The 21,655-nt window shown below is 36.8% G+C and overlaps 1 protein-coding gene across 2 annotated transcripts; it reads left to right on the top strand.

Annotated features, from left to right (window-relative positions):
* The first annotated feature begins 256 nt into the window (after positions 1–256).
* Positions 257–18,111, top strand: DAZL (deleted in azoospermia like). 2 transcript variants are annotated; one of them, XM_029214720.1, is made up of 12 exons: positions 259–376; positions 6,730–6,876; positions 7,137–7,228; positions 7,793–7,844; positions 8,283–8,346; positions 8,433–8,572; positions 10,194–10,265; positions 10,989–11,039; positions 11,884–11,997; positions 13,103–13,201; positions 16,128–16,228; positions 17,868–18,111. In XM_029214720.1, exons 1-11 carry the CDS (start codon positions 374–376, stop codon positions 16,179–16,181), a joined length of 888 nt encoding a protein of 295 aa, XP_029070553.1. In that variant the 5' UTR covers positions 259–373; the 3' UTR covers positions 16,182–16,228; positions 17,868–18,111. The 2 variants fall into 2 exon arrangements, with proteins under 2 accessions (XP_029070552.1, XP_029070553.1); XM_029214719.1 differs by having other exon boundaries at positions 257–376; positions 16,128–18,111.
* Positions 18,112–21,655: the final 3,544 nt, after the last annotated feature.

Genomic DNA, 21,655 nt, shown 5'->3' with positions numbered 1-21,655 from the left:
GGGGGGAGGGGCACGATGCCGGCCCGCGCGCGACCCCTGCGTGCCCCCCGGCCGGCGCAGTCGTGCCCCGCGAGTCCCCCCGCCCCCCGCCATTGGGGACGGCGGCGCGGCCGCCCATTGGCTGACGCGTCTTTCCGACGAGCCCCCCTCACCCTACGCAGGAGCCACGTCCGGCGCTCCGGCCACGCCTCAGTCCCCCTGCGCCCCTCGGTCTAACCAGCAGCCTCAGCTTCTCCTCGCTTGTCCACCTCTGCTTCCTCTGCCCAGTCAAGCTGGGCGGTGGGTACGAGCAGGCCTAACAGCAGCCCCGGTGCCTGAAGCCAGCCTCAGCTCCTTCTCGAGCCCCTCTGTGGGAACACGGGCTGCCGCCATCATGGTGAGTGGACGAGGCCTGAGGGGGTCCTCAGGGCGGCTGGGGCGCTGAAGGGGGCGGGGGAACGGGAGCCGAGAGCGGGGCCACCCGGCTTTCCTGTACTTGGGCCCGGCCTGAGGGCAAGGGGGAGGCGGTCCAGCACGGTCTACAGGGCGTTGAGGGCTGGCGGAGGGGCAGGAGGCCTGGCTGTGGGAAGGGAGTGCCCGGGGCCCCGCCCAGCACGTGCAAGCCCCGCGGCCATCCCGCCGCCACCGCAGCCAGGGTGTGGAGGGGCTTTCGGCCTCCGCCGTGGACTGGGGGGCGGGGACCCCGCTCCGCCCCACCCCCACCCCACCCTAGAAGTCTCTCTTCCCGCGCTTATTCTGAGGAGCTAGGCGGTGAGGCCTCCGCGAGATGGCGTCGTGCCTGCCGAGCACCGCGTGTCGTGGCCTCAGGGGTGCCTCCGTGCAGATGCGGAAGCCGGGCCCAAGCCACCTCGGGAGGCGGGGCCCCACGGGTCCGGCTCGGGGCTGGGGTCGGGCTTCCTGGCGGGACTTTGGGGGCGTGTCGAGACCTGGAGAGCTCGATCCCACGGTGCTCCTGGGGCAGCCTTGTGCCTGCGCGGTGGCGGCAGCGGGGACCGCGGGGCGGAAGCTCACCTGACGCCATCATTTCCCTACGAGGTCGGCGCTGTCCACGCCTCTGAGCGGCCGCAGGTTGGGGAAGTCTAGCAGTTTTTAACCCCGGGGAACACTTTTCCCAAAGAGAAACCAGAAACCTTCAACAAAATGTCCCTAGAGTATTACATGCTCTGTTGGGTGACATTTATGTGAGTTTTGTTAAGTGCATTTAGTTGATTTCACCACCTCAAGGTACAGCTCTGAGAACACTTGACCAACCATCAAGTCACAGGTGTATTATATATGTGTAGTTGTCGGTAGTGTAATAACTATTATTTTCTGTATTTTTAGAGGCAAAGGGAGGAACTTTATATACAATTTATTAGAACATATAAATTTTAAAGTAAAAATTTGTGATTGTATGTAACTTTGTAATAATTATGTCATGTACGTATCCATATCAATAATTAATAATCTGAGTTACTGTAATTATTTCCAACTTTGTTCTCTCCTCTTTTTAGAGGAAAAGGGGGGAAATGCTAATAACTTCATTGATTTTTTTTCTGATACAAAACTAATACGTTGGGCTTCCCTGGTGGCACAGTGGTTGAGAGTCCGCCTGCCGATGCAGGGGACACAGGTTCGTGCCCCGGTCCGGGAAGATCCCACATGCCGCGGAGCGGCTGGGCCCGTGAGCCATGGCCGCTGAGCCTGCGCGTCCGGAGCCTGTGCTCCGCGACGGGAGAGGCCACAACAGTGAAAGGCCCGCGTACCGCAAAAAAAAAAAAAAAATTAATACGTTAACTCATTGGAAGGTAATCAATGTAAGGGAGTAGAGGTCCATCTTAATCCCAACATTTAACCACTATTGAAGTTTTGATGTACGTATGCATGCCCTTTCAGATTGTTTTCAAGCATGTATTGCATATATACAGGTACATTTTATTTTATAAAAATTTTCCCGTGCTATATAATACTATCTTACAACCTATATTCTTCACTTAGTGTAGTGGGCCTTATTCCAAAGAGAAATTTAAAATAATTTTGAATATATACTTAGTTATTTTACCAAAAATTATATATTTCTATATTACCATTACTTAATTTTACTAATTCCCTTATAATGAATAATTTGTTTACGTTAAAACAATACCATAATGAGTATGTTTGTGCAAATGTTTTGGCATGTTTATTCTCTTAATAACTTGAAATAAATTGCCAGGAGTGGAATCACTGGGTGAAAAGGTTATGCCCATTTTATAACGATTTTGAATTATGATACATTTTTCTTAGTAACTCTTGATAAAGCACGTACCAGTATGTATTCCCACTGGTGGTGTGTAGTGTGACCCCTTCTCCACACACTTTCCAATGAAAGGTATTGCAGTTTTTAAAGTTGCCAGTCTAATAACTGGAAAATATTTCACTGTGTTGATGTACTTTTTCTTTTATCATTAGTGAAGTTGAAGTTTGTCATTAGCTTTTTCCATTTCTTTTTTTTTTAATTCTTAATCCACCTTTCTATTTGCATATTTATCTTTTCTTGGTGATTTATAACAACTCTATAGTAATACATTAGTCATATAGGAAAAAATTTATAGGTGTGATAAGGAGAGACCCTTATTTCTAATTTTAATGTAAATTACTACCATGTTTCACTTTAAGCTTGATGATAGCCTAGATTTAGATCAATAGAAAATAAGATGTTTTTATTTTACTTGGGTTTTTTAAAAATTAAGAAATGGATGCTGTATTTTATCAAATGCTTTTGCAGTGGTGAATTACAGTAACAGATTTCCTAAGAATGAACCATCCTTGAATTTACAATGTAAACTGTTCTTAATTGTATATTTTTTTGTATGCTGCTAGAATTTTGCATCTCAGTGTTGGGGGCAGGGGTGGACCATCTTAACCAGATTTTGCTATTTAGATGGTATTAGTTTTATTAAATGCATTGAGAAATATTCTTTTTCTTTTCTCTGAAAAAATTTTTAAAACATTTGAATTTTCCTTCTCTTCCACTCTCTCTCCTGTCTACTGTTGTTTCTGTCTAGGTGCGCCCCCCTCTTAGCACCCCACTTGCCCTCCACACACAAATTACCTGTTTCTTCACAGTTTGAGAAAACTCCCAGTGAAACTGACCCAGGAATTGAGTGCTCTTTCTTTTCTTAAGATTGTCTTTAAAAGTTCATTTCTCTGGAAGGTTAGTCATATCATCAAGATTTCCAAACTTACTCCTACAGAGCATTCTAATCCGTACTCATATTCCGTTTTTTCAGGACTAATGTGTATTTTTTTATTCTTGCCTTTTCTTCCTTAGCTTTCCCAGGATTGTTTGTTTATTGTTTGGATTCCCCCTGCCCCCCAGAGTCCATTATTTGATTTACTTAAAGGGTTTTATTCTGATTTTCATTTACTATTTCCTTAATAGAATTTCCTTTTCTCTTTAATAACTACTTCCTTCTGTGGATATGACACTGATGATTGCAAATTATTTCAGTTTGCTTGCATGAAGATATAATAGTTGAATAAAATGTCAAAGAGCGGACATCCCAGAAGCTTTAGTAATGATAAAGGTTTTTTTTCCAGCTTTTAGTTATCTTTGTCATTTGGTCATCCAGATATAAAAGGGAATTACTGTGAATAGCAGTGACGAGAATTGTGTATATGATGGCCTCCAAGTTCACCCCTACTTAATATTCCAGAATTACTCATTTCAGAACCCATCAACTCACTTGAAGGTGTAATTAAGAAAAATAGTTATTTCTTTCATTTAATTTACATGCAGTTTATTTTCTACATGCTGTTGGTAGGTAAGATGAATTCTTCACCAAACTTTTTGCTTTAGCCTAAGAATTCATTTGTGAAGTATTTTTAGCAATAGTTTAGAAGTAACCAAAGGTTGTGTATGGTTCTGGATTTGTATATATAAGTTATAACTGTATGTAAATACACACACAGGCAAAGTTTTAAAATCCCTATTGTTCAGGCGTCTTAAAATGGAGTACTTTCCTTACTTTAGCTTTGAGCACCATCTGCTGGCTCAGGACTAGGACGGACATAACGATGCCTTCCTTAAGACATTATGACACTAGTGAAATGATTTGATCAGTTTTATACTTAATACCTCAATTAAGCAGACAGTCAATTTGTACAACCCAACCCGAAACCAAACTTTCTATAATATCTAATGGCTTTTTTCTTTTTCGCAAATTACTGTTTAGTTGTCTCAGACATCCATTTTACTTTTGTAAATAGGATATAAGAATTAGAACTTCCGGGCTTCCCTGGTGGCGAGGTGGTTGAGAGTCTGCCTGCCGATGCAGGGGACATGGGTTCGTGTCCCGGTCCGGGAAGATCCCACGTGCCACGGAGTGGCGGGGCCCATGAGCCATGGCCACTGAGCCTGCGCGTCGTACGGAGCCTGTGCTCCGCAACGGGAGAGGCCACAACAGTGAGAGGCCCGTGTACCGCATAAAAAAAGGAATTAGAACTTCCCTCTTCGATTCTGGCAACACTATCACAGGTTTCTCAGCTGTGACCCTGTGCAAATTTGGGGCCAGATAATTCTTTGTTGTGGGAGGCTCTCCTTTGCGTTATAGGATGCTTACTGTATCTCTGGCCTCTGCCACCCAGATACCAGGTACACCCCTCAATTGTGACAACCAAAAATGCCCCCGGGCCACAAAATCTTCCCCGGTTGAAAATCAGTATATTATCATAACTCTTTATAATCTGGCACAGTTTTCTGGCCTAATGTTATACCTCTAATTTAAAATACATTTATCCATTGTGGTTCACAGACAGCTAATATTATAAATAGTTTGTCAGATAAAAAGGTATCCAAAGTTCATCCACAAACGAACGGAAAATTGAGAAGGAGAAAAGTCTATAAGAATTTCAGAACCGCTATTTTGTTTTATTCCTGTTTTGGGTTTTTGAATGTGAGCTAATTGAAAGAGATTGGTAAATTGTCTGTCACGAAGGGAAATCTAGTCAAATTTCTCGATAGTTCAAGGTATGTGACTTATGTAATATAGTCCCATTTAGAAAAAAAATAAAATTATAAAACATTTAAAAATGGAAAAGCTTTAGAAATAGTTTTTACTTTCTCTGATTTTATTGTCTTGGAATATCACTGTACCATAGTTAAAGGAAAGAATCAGGAACTATTCAAACAGAAACACTGAATAGCAAGTAAGAACACAAATTAATAGAGAAAAGCCCAAACACTCAAATTTGGTAATTTAACAATTTTGATTTCATAGCTAATTAGTACAGCAGCTTGTAGAATCTTAAATTTATCAGTAATTTCTAACACTTAACAAAGTAGGAACTCTACCTGCTTTTCATTATTGTAACTAATTTCTGTAAAAATTATTTTGCTTATCTTTTAAAAAATATGTATCGGTTGGTTTCTTTTGTCCTTGCTTTTGTTTTCCTTTATAAGCTGAAGTGTAATAGCTATATCTCTCTCTTGCAGCCTTTTATATTTACTACTTATAATCAATAGGCACTTCATAAATGAATTTCAAATGAGCAAATGTGCCATAAACTAGTTTTCTGAGGTTCCAACTCAAGTTAGTTGTTAATTAATAGAGTATCTACAAAATAAGTACATAAATCGTAAAACCAGGAAAGAAACCTTTCTTTAACCTATTGAAAATAAATTCAGATACCAGGATGCTAACCGTATTGGCATACCACTTTATAGTTTACAAAACGAATTCACAGATGTTATCTCACTTCATTCTCAAAGAAGTTTTCCAAGAGATAAATAACTGCCAAGTAAGTGATTTATAACTTAGTAAGGGACACAAATGTCTGACTAAATCAATTTTTAGATCTCCTGGCTAAATCAGTTTTTGTTTCCGAAATATGTATTACCAGTAAATTCTGATTCAGAAAAATCTACATTAATCTCAGTGTGGGAAGCCTAAAGACAGAGTTCTGACCAGAATTCAGAAAAATAATAAGTTTCTTGTGTGGGTCTCTGAAAATAAAGATGATATCATTTGTATCTATCAGCCCCTTGTGAAAATTAGAATTATCAGTAGGACTTACTTGGTATTATTCAAGAAGAAAAACATTATTTTAAAGATGCTATGAACACCCTACCATTAGGGAAGAGGATTATAAACCCTTTTTTTTTAAGCAGGAGCTATGATATGTGAGCAAATGATGTTTTCATGATCCATTTCCAAAGTAAAGCAGGCATACTAACACAAGGAGTGTTAAAATTATAAAGTCCGTGTTAGTTTTGGTGAATAGGAAGATGAGGCAAAACAAATTGGTTTAAAACTTTCTTGTTTCCTTTTTGATGCAACTTTAAAAAAAAATGGTATCTTTAAAACCATACTTTTGAATAAGGTACTCAGAAAAATGAGAATTTGCTTATTGACATACAACAGGATGATTTTAGTAACTTTACTTTTTACAAAGCTGAACTTTCTAATTACTTAACCAGTTCACGTAGGATTTCACAAACTCAATATAAAATCAGTATTCTGCCACAGCACTGTACCAGGGCAGTGGTGAGTGACACTGGGTTTGAGAAAGTACTATATACCCTTCTGTTAAAATTTCATGCTGATTACCCTAGACCTTGAGCCTGAACTAAGCTATATTGATGACTAACTTACAATGAAAGTAATTTATATGAAAATATTTTGTATTTTAAAAACATAAATTATATTTCATATCATCCGTCATTTTAGCCTGTATGTCTAGTGGTGATATCTGCTTTCCAAATTACAGTCTGCTGCAGATCCTGACACTCCAAACTCAACCATCTCCAGAGAGGCCAGCACCCAGTCTTCATCAGCTGCCACCAGCCAAGGCTATGTTTTACCAGAAGGCAGAATCATGCCGAACACTGTTTTCGTTGGTGGGATTGATGTTAGGGTATTGTATTCATGTTTCATTTATTTTAAAAAGTATTTTGTGAATAGTGGGATTTGGGCCCTGTTGTAAACATAAGGCTTTTTGGGGGGATTGTCTTTATGTTTAACCTAATAGGGACTAAAAATATCTTTGACAAAGAACTACAGGTGGTTTGGGGATACGTGGAGGAGATACTTGCACATCATCAAATCTTCTTTATAGTATAATTGAAAATTTTGAATGTTGAATTTTTAATCTTGAAGTCAAATTTTTCTTCATAGATGGATGAAACCGAAATTAAAAACTTCTTTGCTAAATATGGTTCAGTAAAAGAAGTGAAGATAATCACTGATCGAAGTGGTGTGTCCAAAGGGTAAGTGAAACATATGTTCAATATAAATTATAATAAATATCTGAACTATAGCATCTATAGAGTTTCAGAAAATAAAATTTCAAATCTGGTATTATAACATTTGTATAAATGTAATTTGTTACTTTGTAATTCCTTTCATGTAGAAGATAAAAGTTTGTTGCCAGCTCTTTTATTTAATCATTTGCCTAGTGTTTGTATTTAAATGTTTCCCATCTTCATTTGTTTCACTTAAGTGGATTAATCAGTTATATTGAAGAATTGTTTTCTTCACACATTTCACAGTATCTTAAATTTTAACTATCTTACCATAGATAGTAAGTTAAATTCAGGTTCATAGGTATGAATTTTCTGTTAATCTTTGTGCATTCTAATACAAATGACCGTAGGAAAATAAAACAGTAGTATTTATAGAGGATCTATCATGTACGTCTTACAATTATTTATCTCAGTATATTCTTCATCCTTTATCATTATTACTTCTGTCAGTTATTTCATGGAATAATGAAGTTTCAAACCATGTACTGTTACGGTAGTGATTTTATACTCATTTATTTGCCTTTCTAGCTATGGATTTGTTTCATTTTATAATGACGTGGATGTGCAGAAGATAGTAGAAGTAAGTAATCTTCTTTTGGGAAAAACTCTCTTAATTACCTTATGGATGCAGTGTTCAGTATTGTTTTTGAGTCCTGAATATTTACTTAGTCTTGTATAATGTATAGAAATAAATATACTTTCTGTTTGAAATCCAGACTTAGAATAATCTTACATAACTTGTGAGAACCTGTTTATTTTTGATTGGGCATCCAGCCTCATGATCCAGAGACAGGAAAGATAGTAAAGGTTTTTGATCAAATTCCACAACACCTCTCAACATTTGATTAGAGTAGTGAAGGTAAGTAAGGTAGCTTCAGGCTGATAAATTTTGATTTGGTATGTTTTTAGCACTGATCTTCTCCGATAGTAGTAATTTTAGAGAACTTGCGTGTTTACCAAAGTCTTGGAAGTAAAGATTTAGACATTGATTCTAGTTTTGTTACTGTTTTATTTTCAGTCACAGATAAATTTCCATGGTAAAAAGCTGAAACTGGGCCCTGCAATTAGGAAACAAACTTTATGTGAGTAAAGAAAGGAATTGTTCTCGTTGACATGTGTAGCTTTTCAGAGAACTAAAAATAGGCTTTGTTTTCTTTTCTTTAAAAAGGTGCTTATCATGTGCAGCCACGTCCTTTGGTTTTTAATCCTCCTCCTCCACCACAGTTTCAGAGTGTCTGGAGTAATCCACACACGGAAGCTTACATGCAGCCTCCAACCATGATGAGCCCTATTACTCAGTATGTTCAGGTAAGAATTACCTACATTCCTGTTTGTTGTGTGTATGCTATTAGAAATCTTATACAATGAGATGGGGGCACCTTAAAAATTAAGCCAGTCTCACTTCTTACTCTCTGTGGAATTACGTCAACAATTTCCATAATAAGTGACAATATTATTCCTGTTTGAATATTTTTGAGTGACGGGACATCTGTTACTCCTGTTAGAAATCTGTCATTCTTAGTGTTACTTTTTTTTTTTTTTGGCGGTACGAGGGCCTCTCACTGTTGCGGCCTCTCCCGTTGCGGAGCACAGGCTCCGGACGCGCAGGCTCAGCGGCCACGGCTCACGGGCCCAGCCGCTCTGCGGCATGTGGGATCCTCCCGGACCGGGGCACGAGCCCGTGTCCCCCGCATCGGCAGGCGGACTCTCAACCACTGCGCCACCAGGGAAGCCCAGTGTTACTTCTTATACTAAGCTAAAATCTGCTTCTATATAGTTTGTAAGCCTTTATCTTAGAACTAATGGCTGTAGCCACATAGAATATATCTTTTTTTTTTTCCCAGATAACTCCTAGAATATTTGAAGGCAGCTTTCCTCATGTGTTTGTTTGGTTTGTTCTTTTCTAGGGTCAGCTATTCTTTATTTGCAATGATTTCCAGATGCCTTCTCATATAGATTGTTGATTTCTGGATGTATTATGGTTCTAGAATGGATAAATTTCTGGTGACTTAACTATATTTGTAAACTCTATGAGTTTCTGGCATATAATTTGTCTTGTCTTGGTTACTTTAATATTTGAAGTGGGATTTGGAATACTTATCTCCCATTGATAATATTTATTTTCTTCTTAGTTCAGTTTACTTTCTTCAGTTTAAAAGACATTTTATTTTTAGGAAAAGAAAGAAAATAATAGTGAAGTAGTTCTGCAGTGTCTCTCATTTGTTTACATTTTCCATCTACCTGAAGTGTAGGATATATCTTTTTATACTTTTCTTACTTAAAACACAGATAGAAGAAAAGCCCTACTTGTTCCTAACATTTACCATGAGGTATTATTACCTATTCTGGTATATTTATGTATGCTACTACCTAGATATTTTCAATCAATAAATACCTTTTGAAAGATACAAGACATTGTATTGTCTTTTTTCTAGTTTGGGGTAATAAACTGCCCTTAACTTTTAGAAGTGAAATACAGAAAGAGCCAGAAAGTCTGTAGGAGGATCCCACGTTACCCCGAAATACTGTCAAAGGAATACAAAACTGCTTGAAAGTATTTTTACAAAAAAAGAAAACACATACATTAATACAACTCTAACATGGAAATCTATTCTGATAGAGTCTTATCATCATGTAAGAAAGAACTTCTGGATGGGAATAAATATACAGATAAGGTAAACTTAGGCTGGCAAAATCAGTCACTCACCTTATTTATCTCTTCCTTCTCCCAGCCCAAAAGACTAACATTTGACAGAGAATGCTTATTTCTTCATGAAGCCAGTCACTCAAATAGAATCTTGCATTGTATATGAAAAAACTAAGATTTCCTTATTTTCATATTTTTGTTACATTGGGAATAATATTCCTTCTTTCTGATTTTTAAAAATATATCTCGTTCATTCATTCTTTCTGTAAAATTTATTTTCAGGCTTATCCTCCTTATCCAAGTTCACCAGTTCAGGTTATCACTGGATATCAGCTGCCTGTTTATAATTATCAGGTAATTTAAGAGGGATCAAAATGATTTACATTGGAATATTATTGAGGCCTTTATTTATGTAAATTTCCCTAATAGTTTGTCATTTAAAGTAGTTGAGTGTGCTTAAAATTTAAGAAAAAAGTTGGAATTAGTCTAGAATTAGGGCTTCTCTATTACTTAGAAATAAGGGAATGAACTTAGAAAGAAGCTTTTGACAGGAATGAGTTTAGGAAGAAGCTTCCTCTTGTACAAGATTTGGTGTCCCCTTACATATTTCAACATGTGTTCTTCATCTTTTCTGTCAAATAGCTGAAACATCGAGGCTGACTTTTATGAGTTTTTCTAATGGCATAGGTTGAAATAAAATGATTACTCAGTTCTTAGAGCATTGAACTCCAATTATGTTTGATAGTGTTTATTTTAGCTGGCTGCTACAATAGTAGTTCTCTGAATTTCTGCCCATGGATATGACGATATCTATGGTAATATATTCAAAGAACTGTATGTTTGAGTTTTCCTGTAGACCAACTCCAGAAAATTGAGAAAAAGATGGAGTTTATATATGAAAGTAACAATAAAATCCTTAGGTATCAGAAACAGAAAGTACTTTATTCTTCCATTTTGTTTCTTTTATTACAACAAGGTCAAGGAGCCAGCATGACAGATACCTCAACATTGTCTATCTCATATCTTTGTGAAAATGTGAAGGTATATTTAAATAATTATTTCCTTTTTTTTTCTAAGATGCCACCGCAGTGGCCTGTTGGGGAACAAAGGAGTTATGTTATTTCTCCGGTAAGGTGAATTAGCAAAACATGTACTTCCTATTTTAAAGTTTTTTACTGTTTATTATATATTTTAAAGTATTTTACTGTTCAGTTATTATATATTTCTTGACCTTTTGCAATATCAAGTATGCCTAGAAATATTTTAAATGCTCTTTTACATTATGTGTTATGTTTTATTTCTTGTCAACCCAAGTATATACTCCCATGGGAGAAACTGTGCTTTTTGTTTCTCAGGTTGTTGTGTGTGTACTTAAGCAATGGCTGCCCTGCATACAACAAGTGCTCAGTTACTTGTTGATAGAATATGTAATCAAGAAAGGTAGTTATTTAATAACTATGCTAATTCTAACTCCAGGGATTTAGAATTAGTATTGAATCTGCCTCTAGTTTTCTTGCCATAAAAAATGTGATGAAGAGAAGCAAAAATGTTTTGCTGTCAGTACTGTTATATGTTATATAAGAAAAGGAAAAAAAAACAAGAGAGGGTGCTACCTCTAAAACACCTGAGCCTTTGTTACCTTCTGTCTTTCATCAAGATTGGATATTCGAAGGATATAGTATGAGCTGAAATTCTCAGGCACTAGGAAATTCCCTTCTCATTCCCTTACTATATGTTGGAGTTTCTTTTTCTTAGGGAAATTGTCCTAATTCTGATTGTGTTGACATTTCAAAATAAAAAATTGCCTTATTGCATTTCAACTCTACAGTTTGAAATAGTTTCTGAAGTAATGTAATTGAACTTCACAATCCACATTTAGACTTTCAGTGTCAGCTCACCATTTTGAAGAATAGATTTAGAAATGTATCTAATGTACATCTCTTTAATTACACTTTTATCATTTTAAATGTAGACTTATACAGCCGTTAACTACCACTGTAATGAAGTTGATCCAGGAGTTGAAGTTTTGCCAAGTGAATGCTCAGTTCATGAAGCTACTGCATCCTCTGGAAATGGCCCACAAAAGGCAAACATCTAATTTTGCTTATTAATATTTATATTTTTATTGTTTTTCAGGTTTTAATAATGGCCATTTGAGAAGCAAGCATCTTTGCCCAAATTTAAATACGTTACAGAGCTTGAGTCATTGACTAATAACTTTGCAATTTACATAAAAGTTAATGAAATTTTAGGCATCCCCAAACTTTCAGTGTGTATATATAGTTGCTGATTCAGTAGTCCTTCCCTCTGTTCTGTTTTCATTGGGGTTTTTTTGTTGTTGTTTTTTAACCGTAGTTTAATATTGTATTAACATGATTTGGTGGAGTGGGTTGGTTTCCTCAAGAATCCTACTCTTCAAAAGAGGAATTAGTACGAATTATATCTACTTTGTCTTTTGCCAATTTAAACATTTATTTAGCTAAATAATAATATACAGTTATTTACGGTATTCTCTCCGTAACATTATATATGGTAGCAGCTCTCAAGAGTGGTGGAGCCACTAGTAATTGAAATATTAAAACAGGCAGAGTTGTTTCTTTTTTATCATTAGAGCAGATCCCTATAATAACAGTGCCCTCACTCTTGAATTCTGTGTTTTCTCGTATGGGTGAGAATATGGAAGTAATCGATGTGATTGGAATGTGCATAATAACATAGGATGATTCCCCTTGGAGTATGTGTACTTCGTTCATGTGTTTCTCAGTGGAAAGATGTTGAGAACTACTGAACTGTGGGGTGAAAAAATTCCCAGATTTGTTACACAACTTAAAATTTGAAAAAATATCGAAATAACTTACAGTATAATTATATTACCAAAGTTTAACCTAAATGTTTCTTGAAACGTTGAAGTTCACTGTTTTTTATCTAACAGGAAAAATTAAAGAGGCTTAAGCAAGTATCTTAGGGCTTGACTAATTGAGCTTTTTAAATCAGTACTCTATCACTAAGTTTCTGAAATAATTCTTAAATTTGGTACAAAAGTTACACACTAAGTGACATGTGGCACGTATTACAAAATTACCTGAGAATTCTTTAGAAATAAGTGTATGTGTTCATTAAACTTTTTCAAAAAGCTTGTTCCCAGTGAGTAAAAGGAGGAATAGTCTTTACCGAAAACTTCTGTGTTTCAGAAGTCTGTGGACCGAAGCATACAGACAGTGGTATCTTGTCTGTTTAATCCAGAGAACAGATTGAGAAGCTCCTTTGTTACTCAAGAAGAGTACTTCAAGGTATGAAAGGAATAGTGTACAGGATAAAAAGCACACTTGTCAGCCATAAAGTATCTTTTTTCTGTGGTCTATATATTTTGATACTACATAGAGCATATATCAGTAATTGAACTGTTAGCTTTTGACTGTAACCCAGTAAATCTGTGAGTGAGTTTTAAGTGGCAGTGTATTCTAGCTGCTCAAATCTTGATATAGTGTAGTTTGCCCTTAGGGAAGATAATCTTTAGCAGAAGCCTATACTGTAATTGATAGGGTTCATGAGAGTTGAATGAGAATATTGGCTTGACCAAATAGGAAAAGAGAAAATTTTAGAAAGAGAAAGCAAAACTTAAGAGTACGTAGGTATTGGACTAAAGAGAAGAAAAGAAATTGATCACTCAGATGATGCTTGAACCAACAGTGTTTTGAGGGGGAGAAAAGAGGTAAAATGAAGTAGTAAAAAGAGCTGAGTAGAAAGAAATGGAAGTTGACTCAGAGTTGGTGAAGTGGAGAAGAATATGCGTGTTTGAATTTAAGAAAGTTCTGGTTTCTGATCCTGGTTCTGTCACCTTGGACAAATCATTTAAATCTTGTTAAGGCTCCAGTTTTTACAAGTCTGAAATGAGTCTCTAAGATCCCTTTAAGTTGTGAGTCTCTGAATATGGAAAGGAACCGGTTGCTTCAATGGGGGAAGAATACTGTGCTTTTTAGTAAAGGGAAGGTTTTTGTTGTTTTTTGTAACAGGTTTATCGAGATAACGATTTTCATACCCCACAGTTCACCCATTTTAAAGTGTGCAATTCAGTACTTTTTAGAATATTAACAGAGTTGCGCAACCATAACGACAATCAATTTTAGAATATTTTAATCACCCCCAAAATAAAGCCCCTGCCCATTAGCAGTCACTCTCTATTCTCTCAAACTCTCTAGCCTTAGGCAACCACTAACCTCCTTTCTTTAAGAATTTGCCTGTTCTGGATATTTCATATAAATAGTATAATATGTGACCTTTTGTGAGTGACTTAAACTTAGCGAAATGTTTTCAAGGTTCATCAGTGTTACAGCATGTATCAGGACTTCATTTCTTTTTATTTATGGATCTGCCACTTTGCGTGTATCCATTCATCACTTATTTGATAGACATTTGGGTTGTTTCCACTTTTGGGCTCTGATGAGTAACGCTGTGAACATTCGTGTACAAGTTATTGTGTGGATATACGTTTTTATTTCTCTTGGGTATATACCTAAGAATGGAATTGCTGAGTCACATAGTAACTATGTTTAACTTTCCAAGGAGCTGCCAGAATTTTTCTAAAATGCACCATTTTGGAACCATTTGTAAGCCATTGCTTTGTATCTTAAAACAGGGAAAGGAGAATAGCTTTTTCCATCTATGAATGGAAATTGGATAAAGCTTAAAGTGTTTTTAAAAGGAATACTTAGGAGTTCCTTTAATGCAGAAGGCTAGAGCTGTAGCAGAGTTAAGTTCTTAACCCCCTTCTCATTGGGGAGTAAACCCATTCATTTAAAGTTGATCTTTGTTCTCTTGTTTCATTCTGCATAGGACAATTTAAAAGGAAAGAACTGGGAGCTGTAGGACAGCTTACTTTTGCCCAAGGTTCTGCAGGTTAAATGGGTAGTACTAAAGGATTTGTTTGCAAAGCAGAAAATCTTTAACCAGCAAGTCTTTAAACTTGAATTTTTACCTGGTATTAAAAGTTTCTCTTTGAACCTTCCAGAATTTTCTGCTTCTCTGAGCTAAGAGTTAGAAGTTGTATAGCATATCTAGACCTACTTTGATTAGCTAAATGTTATTGTTGTTTTAATTGAATTAGAATGCACTGAGGCGGGATATACACTGTTGCCATGATAAATTCCAGCTCCTTCATAATCTTTCATATCCTGCCTGATCTCTGAAGATAGTTGAGTTTGTGACCAGTTTTCTGGGCTTTAACCTAAATAGGATATTACCCTGTTAACAGATTACATAATTTCCAGAAGTCACCCTTCTTTATGTGACAATGGAATTTAATCCCTAGGAACAGGGCACAGTTAAGCTAAAAGTGTAGAGAAGAAATACTATTATTATGTTATTGCTGGTTTACTCAGCTCCATTCCTCTTTGTAAGGCCTCATTTCTTCTGTCTGCACATCTGCAAGCAACATAAAGTGAAAGGAAATTTTTGCATATATTTTTATTTTTCTATTCATTTCCTAAAACATTATATATCGGGCTTCCCTGGTGGCGCAGTGGTTGAGAGTCTGCCTGCCGATGCAGGGGACACGGGTTTGTGCCCCAGTCCGGGAAGATCCCCACATGCTGTGGAGCGGCTGGGCCCATGAGCCACGGCTGCTGAGCCTGCGCGTCCGGAGCCTGCGCGTCTGGAGCCTGTGCTCCGCAACGGGCGAGGCCACAACAGTGAGAGGCCCGCGTACCGCAAAAAGAAAAAAAAAAAATTATATATCTTCATTACAGGTTAAGAATATGCCTTTAAATATGCCAAAACTTCTATCTTTTAACCTGAAAGCATAGGGTTTCAGATTGAAGTGGATTACTCTTCTAGAGCCATGATTTCTGTCAGATGTATTTTAGTAAAAATAGGACTTTTAAAATTCTCATGTGCTTTTCACCAGCTGTCTTTTGGGGACATCACTGCCAAATCATGAGTTAATGTACATAAGAGGGTATTGATTCTAAGTCCTCTTTTTCTGAGTTACTCATACTTCTTTTTTAACTAAATTGTTGAATAAAACTGGTCATTGGTACATTGGTTATCGCAAAGTTCAGGAATGCTTCCCCAAAAGGATCACTTTTCTTTCATTATTTATAGCGTTTAAACCCAAAATAAATGCTTTTTTAAGTACAATATTTTTCAACTGTCTTAGGTGATAATGGTAATAGGAATTTTCAGTGAAGTAAAATGGAGCATTATTTCTGTCTTTTCTAGGATAAACGAGTTCATCACTTCAGAAGAAGTCGGGCAGTGCTTAAGTCTGTTTGATCCTCTGCTAACTTTCTAGTCTCACAGGAAGTTGGAGGTTTTGAATAGTAAGAAGAGACTGAAAGTTTTTCCCACTATTTTAGAGATTTAATTCTGAGTTTTGATAAATCACACTTAGATTTTCTATACAAGTTATATTAGATTGCCTAGTTTTATTTTACATTAGAACTGTTTTTCATTAGACATTTACTTAGAAACTGGTTCTGTGTTGAATATATGGTTAAAAGTAAAAAAAAGTGAGACTGAAAGGAATAACTTTAAGATTTATCTGTAAGGATTTTTTTAATTGACATTTTAAGAGTTTAAAAGCAAATGCTGATTTCCAGAAAAATTGTTTTAGAAAACCTATTTTGAAAGGTCAGAATTTTGATTGTTTAACTACAAGCACTTCACTTCTCCAACAAGTACCTATGAACCAGTACAATATCTACAATATTGTGCTTTTATGATTTGCCTAGAAATTTACCACAAAAGCAGAGTTTTCAAAACTGCATTTTTAATCAGTGGAACTCAGTATATAGTTGGCTTTATTGAAGTTTTCCTTATCTAAACCCAGTAAAACAGATTCTAAACAAATAGTCCAATCAGTGGGTCTTACATTTATTAGTTCAAAATATTTAATCTTATCTAGAATCCACACATAGAGATATCCGATTGGGATGGTAACTAGGATAACTAAAATTCTGGGCCTAATTTTTATTTTTAAAGAATCCAAAACAAACTAAACTTTACTAGGTACATAAGCTTCTCAGTGAGTTACCATTCTCCTTTTTTTCTTTTACTTTTTTTTTCCTTGAAATGATAAATTCAATGGCTGTATCTTAAATTGTGCAAAATGTTGGTATTAAAGAAGGCTGAAACTTCTTTTATGTCACTTAAAAGCTAATCAGAGTATCTGAAAGGAATAGTTTTTATAAAAAACATTAAAATATTAGTTATTTGTTAAAGAGCAGGTCGATTTTTATTTTTGTTTTTTAGCTTATTATATTTTCTTTTTTAAAGTAAAATACGTCCAGGAGAATCGAATTAGTTTTGGCGTTTCTAAACCACAAAAGTTGTTGAGTAATACGCATAGCCCAAAAATATACTAGCGTTGTGTTAACAATCCATTTTTAGATTAGCTAGGCTCCTGGTTAGACATTGTAAATCGTGACAAACAACTAGAGATCCAGAGCCCCTTTGCTCTACCCACAGTCTTGCTTTTCCAGTCTGTAGCACCATTCTTCCAGGAGGTTTGCTTTTAGGATAGGTGATGTAAAGAAGAGAAGTAGCAGTATAAGCAGTATGTGGGCTAAGCCTTGGAAAGGTAGCAATGGGATAATACCTTTCTAAGGGAAACACTTGTATCAGCATCATTTGACCTGCCGTGGACATGAGTTTAAAGTGGCTTCCTGGCTTTTCTTTCATTGGCCTGCCCCTTCACTAAAACATGGAAACTCCATTTATCCTTATCCTAATGAAGCTTCCATGGGCCATATCATCAGTGCCCATTGTTTTATAATCCCTAATAATTTTCATTCTGAATCTGAAGGGAGGAGTCTTTTAACTTGAGGATCCCCAAGAGAGCTTTCTTAGGCCTCAAAATTTGAAAGTGCCCTGAAATTTGTTCTTTTTAAAATTCTTTGTACTTTTTTGTGTGTGTGCTATAACATTCTTACACATATTATTCTGTGATTAAATCTCCAGGTTACTGTAAATGATACCCATATTCTAAAGAGCCAATTCTGATTATCCCAATATGACCTTAAGTAAAGGAAGGAAATAAATTTTTGTCTGCTGTTTTGTTGGACTGAAGTATTTAAAAGAGTAAGGTAGAAAGAAGAGACAAAATCCTGAACCTTTCAAAATGGAAAATTAATTTTAAACTTAAAAGTGTGTTCCTATTACCTATGCTGATACTGTCTTGCATAAATGAATAAATAGAAATAAAACCTTTTTTCAAAAGTGTTTTAACCTACTTATTCATGTCATCTTAAAAAAATGGTGGGGATTTGGGTGGGTAGTATGTGACAAGATTTAGATCCTTGAAATTCAGGAGTGTAAATATTGTTCAGTTTCTTAATCTAGCCGAGTTCGTTTATAAAAGCACATTTTGGTACATTGTATTTTTGCTGCTCTCTCATGAAATTAAGAGATTTTCATGAGAAAATAATTTCTCTTAGTTGAGTTGGAGATAGTTTACAGTGGGTTCCAATGCAGTGCATCAGCAGAGCAGTGCCTAGTACGAATGCTGGAGAGTCATGTATATGACTGCAGTCCCATGGCCAAGGTCCCTCTCTGTAAACAACTTGGACTTTATAAACACTTTGTTGCACACTTTTGGTCTAATCTCTGTGACACTATTATTTTGGGGAATTGCAGTTGTTGATAATAGAACCTAGATTTTTCATATTGCATGTACTCCATGAAAAAGAGTGCCTTCTGAATCACCAAAGATTAAATTTTGATGTTTAAAGTATAATTTGCTGACGATTAGCAGTACTTAAATGTTTGTATACTCATACATATATACTAAGCATTATCCAGATTATTTGATTAGTTCTGATCAAGGTAAATTACAGTTTTTAACATTTTGAGACCCTAAAACTAGACTACATATTTTAAAACAGTGGCTTTAAATCTACTTGATAATTTAAGCATATTTGCAGTTGAGGATTACCACAAAATTCTCAACACAAAGCCAAGTCTTTGGGATTGAAAAAAATTTCATAGAACACCTTTTTGTAAAAAGTTGCAAGTTACGGCAAAATAAAGGAACTCCAAAAAGTTTGGTCCCCTCTGTAACTTTATTCTGCATGCTTTCTTTTCTTTTCCTAGTAAGAGCATGTTATCTTTGTAATTGTTCAAAATAACTATTCATTATTGATTAGCACCCTTAAATTGCAAGGAAGTCATTGAGTTTCAAAAATAAATACTCCATTGCAGTTCCCTGTAGTTTATAAAGCCCTGTACCTACTTCTCTAAAATTCTCTTGCTTGTCTTCAAAGGTAAATTCATAAAAATGGGCTGCCACATTGCTTAATCGGTTTGCCTGCTTTCATTGCCATTGTTTGAGGGTAATTAGCAACAGCGATAAGGCAGCATGCCACTCTGCTTTCAAAAAGAAGTATTAGGGTGGGGGACCATAAGGCAGAGAAAAGCTTCCCATTGACCAAATCTTACAAATAGGCCCAGCTGTTGAGTGTGATCATTTGGAATCCCTGAAACACTTCTAGATGAAGATTGCTCCTGTACATATTTCGATAACTATGTAATCTAGCCCTTCCCAACATTATGTGTAATATGTTTTCTCTGTGTGTAACTGAATCTTTTTGAATCTTCCTCACCACCCATCATCGAAGACTCTGTAGACAGTACATTTGGTAGTAGAACACAAACATAAGTTCAAACTATAAACATGCGTTTTTGAATGCTCATGCAGAATATTCAGTCTGTATAGCAAAGAAATGATAGGCAATTCTGCATTGCATTTAGAGTTAAAAACGTGTCCAGTATGGCTGTAGCTGTGGGCCAATCCTAAAGAAAATGCAAAAAATTGTCTCTCAATACAGAAACTGAAACTGCCACTGTACAATTAAGCTCTGTGGTAGCTATATTTTATGTTTTTAACTGGTCTGAAAGCTTTCCAGTTGAGTCTCTAGTTCACTTTCCCAAGGCACACGGGGCTTTGTATCATACATGCACGTCTATTAAGGCTGCGTGCCAGGAATTGCCTTTTCTCATATGAAATTCCCAGATACCAGTTCACTATACCTTTAACAATAGAACAAATGCTTGCATTACTGGGATATTGAAGTCATGAAAGCTCTATAAATTTGAAGCAATAGTAACATTTCAAGCAGTTCAGAAAGTTGAAGGTTTTAATCCTTAATCAGTTCTTTACAAAAAGCAAATCTAGCAAAAGTACATTAAGGCTCTAGTCACATCTGTTATCTTTCTCCAAAAGAAAATGAATAGAGACATGCTGTATTCTGGCTCAGTGTTGGGTGAAACTATTTACTGTAGAAGAAAGGCAGGGCTGGCACTCAACTGATCTGTGCTGGTAAAGCCAGATCAGCTGTTTCCAGTGGGCTGGTCCCCTCTGCCCATGCACACATGTTAAACATTTTTAATATTAGCAACTTAGCCCCATCCTCCAGAATAAATCTGGCTGGACCAGTGAGAATGGGGAGGGGTAATTTAAATTACAGAGGCCATTTTCTCTTTGTTTTTGCCTAAGCTAGACCCCCTTCACAGTCAAGTCTGAACAACATTAAAATAGTATACCTGGTAAATGAGAAAAGTTTAACTGCACTTTCTTTCTTTCTTTCTGAAACAGGGCATGGTTGCTGGTCATTATTCTGATTGGTGGTGTGTCTGTCTTTGACAAAGTAAAAACCCGTACACACAGTATCCAAGGTTTTACCAATGATTAGGTCAACCTCATATTTAACAGGTCAAGTTTCAGTGATCCCAGTCTCACAGGGAAGTCAAAATACATCGGAACCATCACCTGGGGTGTTTCTCAGAGATTTAGACTCCTGGCCCCTATGCTCAGATATACTTACTCTGTAGAAATGAGTGGGCTCAGTAACATGCATTTTTTTAAAAGTCCCTTGGGATTCTTACCTCTGTGACATTCACTTTGAGAAGTACTGCCCCAGATGGAGATCTCAGCATCTCAGGCTACCCCTAGATTGAGGATAGCTGAATTTGGAGAACAGTGCTGTCAAGTCCATTTTGACTCCTTCATAAGGGATTTTGTTGGCTTAATCTTTCCCTGACAAGCCTGTGCCCAGGAGTGCCATTTGTCCTCAGACCAGGTTGACTCGTGAACAGGCTGAAAAGTGGATTGAATGAAGTCTGAAAGCCAAGACTTGTGACCAAAAATGAATGGTAAGAGAGAGTGACTGCAGGAGAAAAGCCGAATGTAGAGGCCAAGTGTAGGCCGAGTGTGAGGGACTAGGCTCAGCTTGGAGGGCAGAGTGGACTTTATGGAGGCTGAGATGCCATACTTCCTTCCTGGAGGCTCTTTGGCCCACTTGGCTAATTTTAAGAACATTACCTGGATTTTAGAAAAGCATGGTCTGTCATTTCTCCTATTCCTGCCTTGGAATTAACTAGTATGTCTCATCCTTAACAAGAATATTAATAACACATCAACATTGGAAATAATATGTTAAATCAAGTTCCAGAGACAGTCTTGAGCATACTGAAATCTGAATTGTGTTTGTGTATTTAAAAAATTCACCCATAATTCATGTGAAAATGAGTATAGAAATAAGTATACCTTTAAAGAATAATAAAATACCCAAGTTAGCATAAGAATTTACCAGTAAATAGCAATTCCCTCCTCAAAAAAAAAAGAATATTCCATTAATTTAGAAGTTCCCTATATGCCTTCCCTCATCACACCCTCTTCCTCAACAAGAAGTAACCACTAAATTGAATTTTGATTTAATTATCCACTAAATTGTTGGTTGTTTCTTTTCACA

This window comes from Monodon monoceros, unplaced genomic scaffold (assembly GCF_005190385.1).
Source record: "Monodon monoceros isolate NGI ecotype Baffin Bay Population unplaced genomic scaffold, NGI_Narwhal_1 Super_Scaffold_11, whole genome shotgun sequence".
Lineage (NCBI taxonomy): Eukaryota > Metazoa > Chordata > Mammalia > Artiodactyla > Monodontidae > Monodon > Monodon monoceros.
The sequence above is the reverse complement of the archived record's forward strand: the minus strand, read 5'-3'. Positions and strand labels throughout refer to the sequence as shown.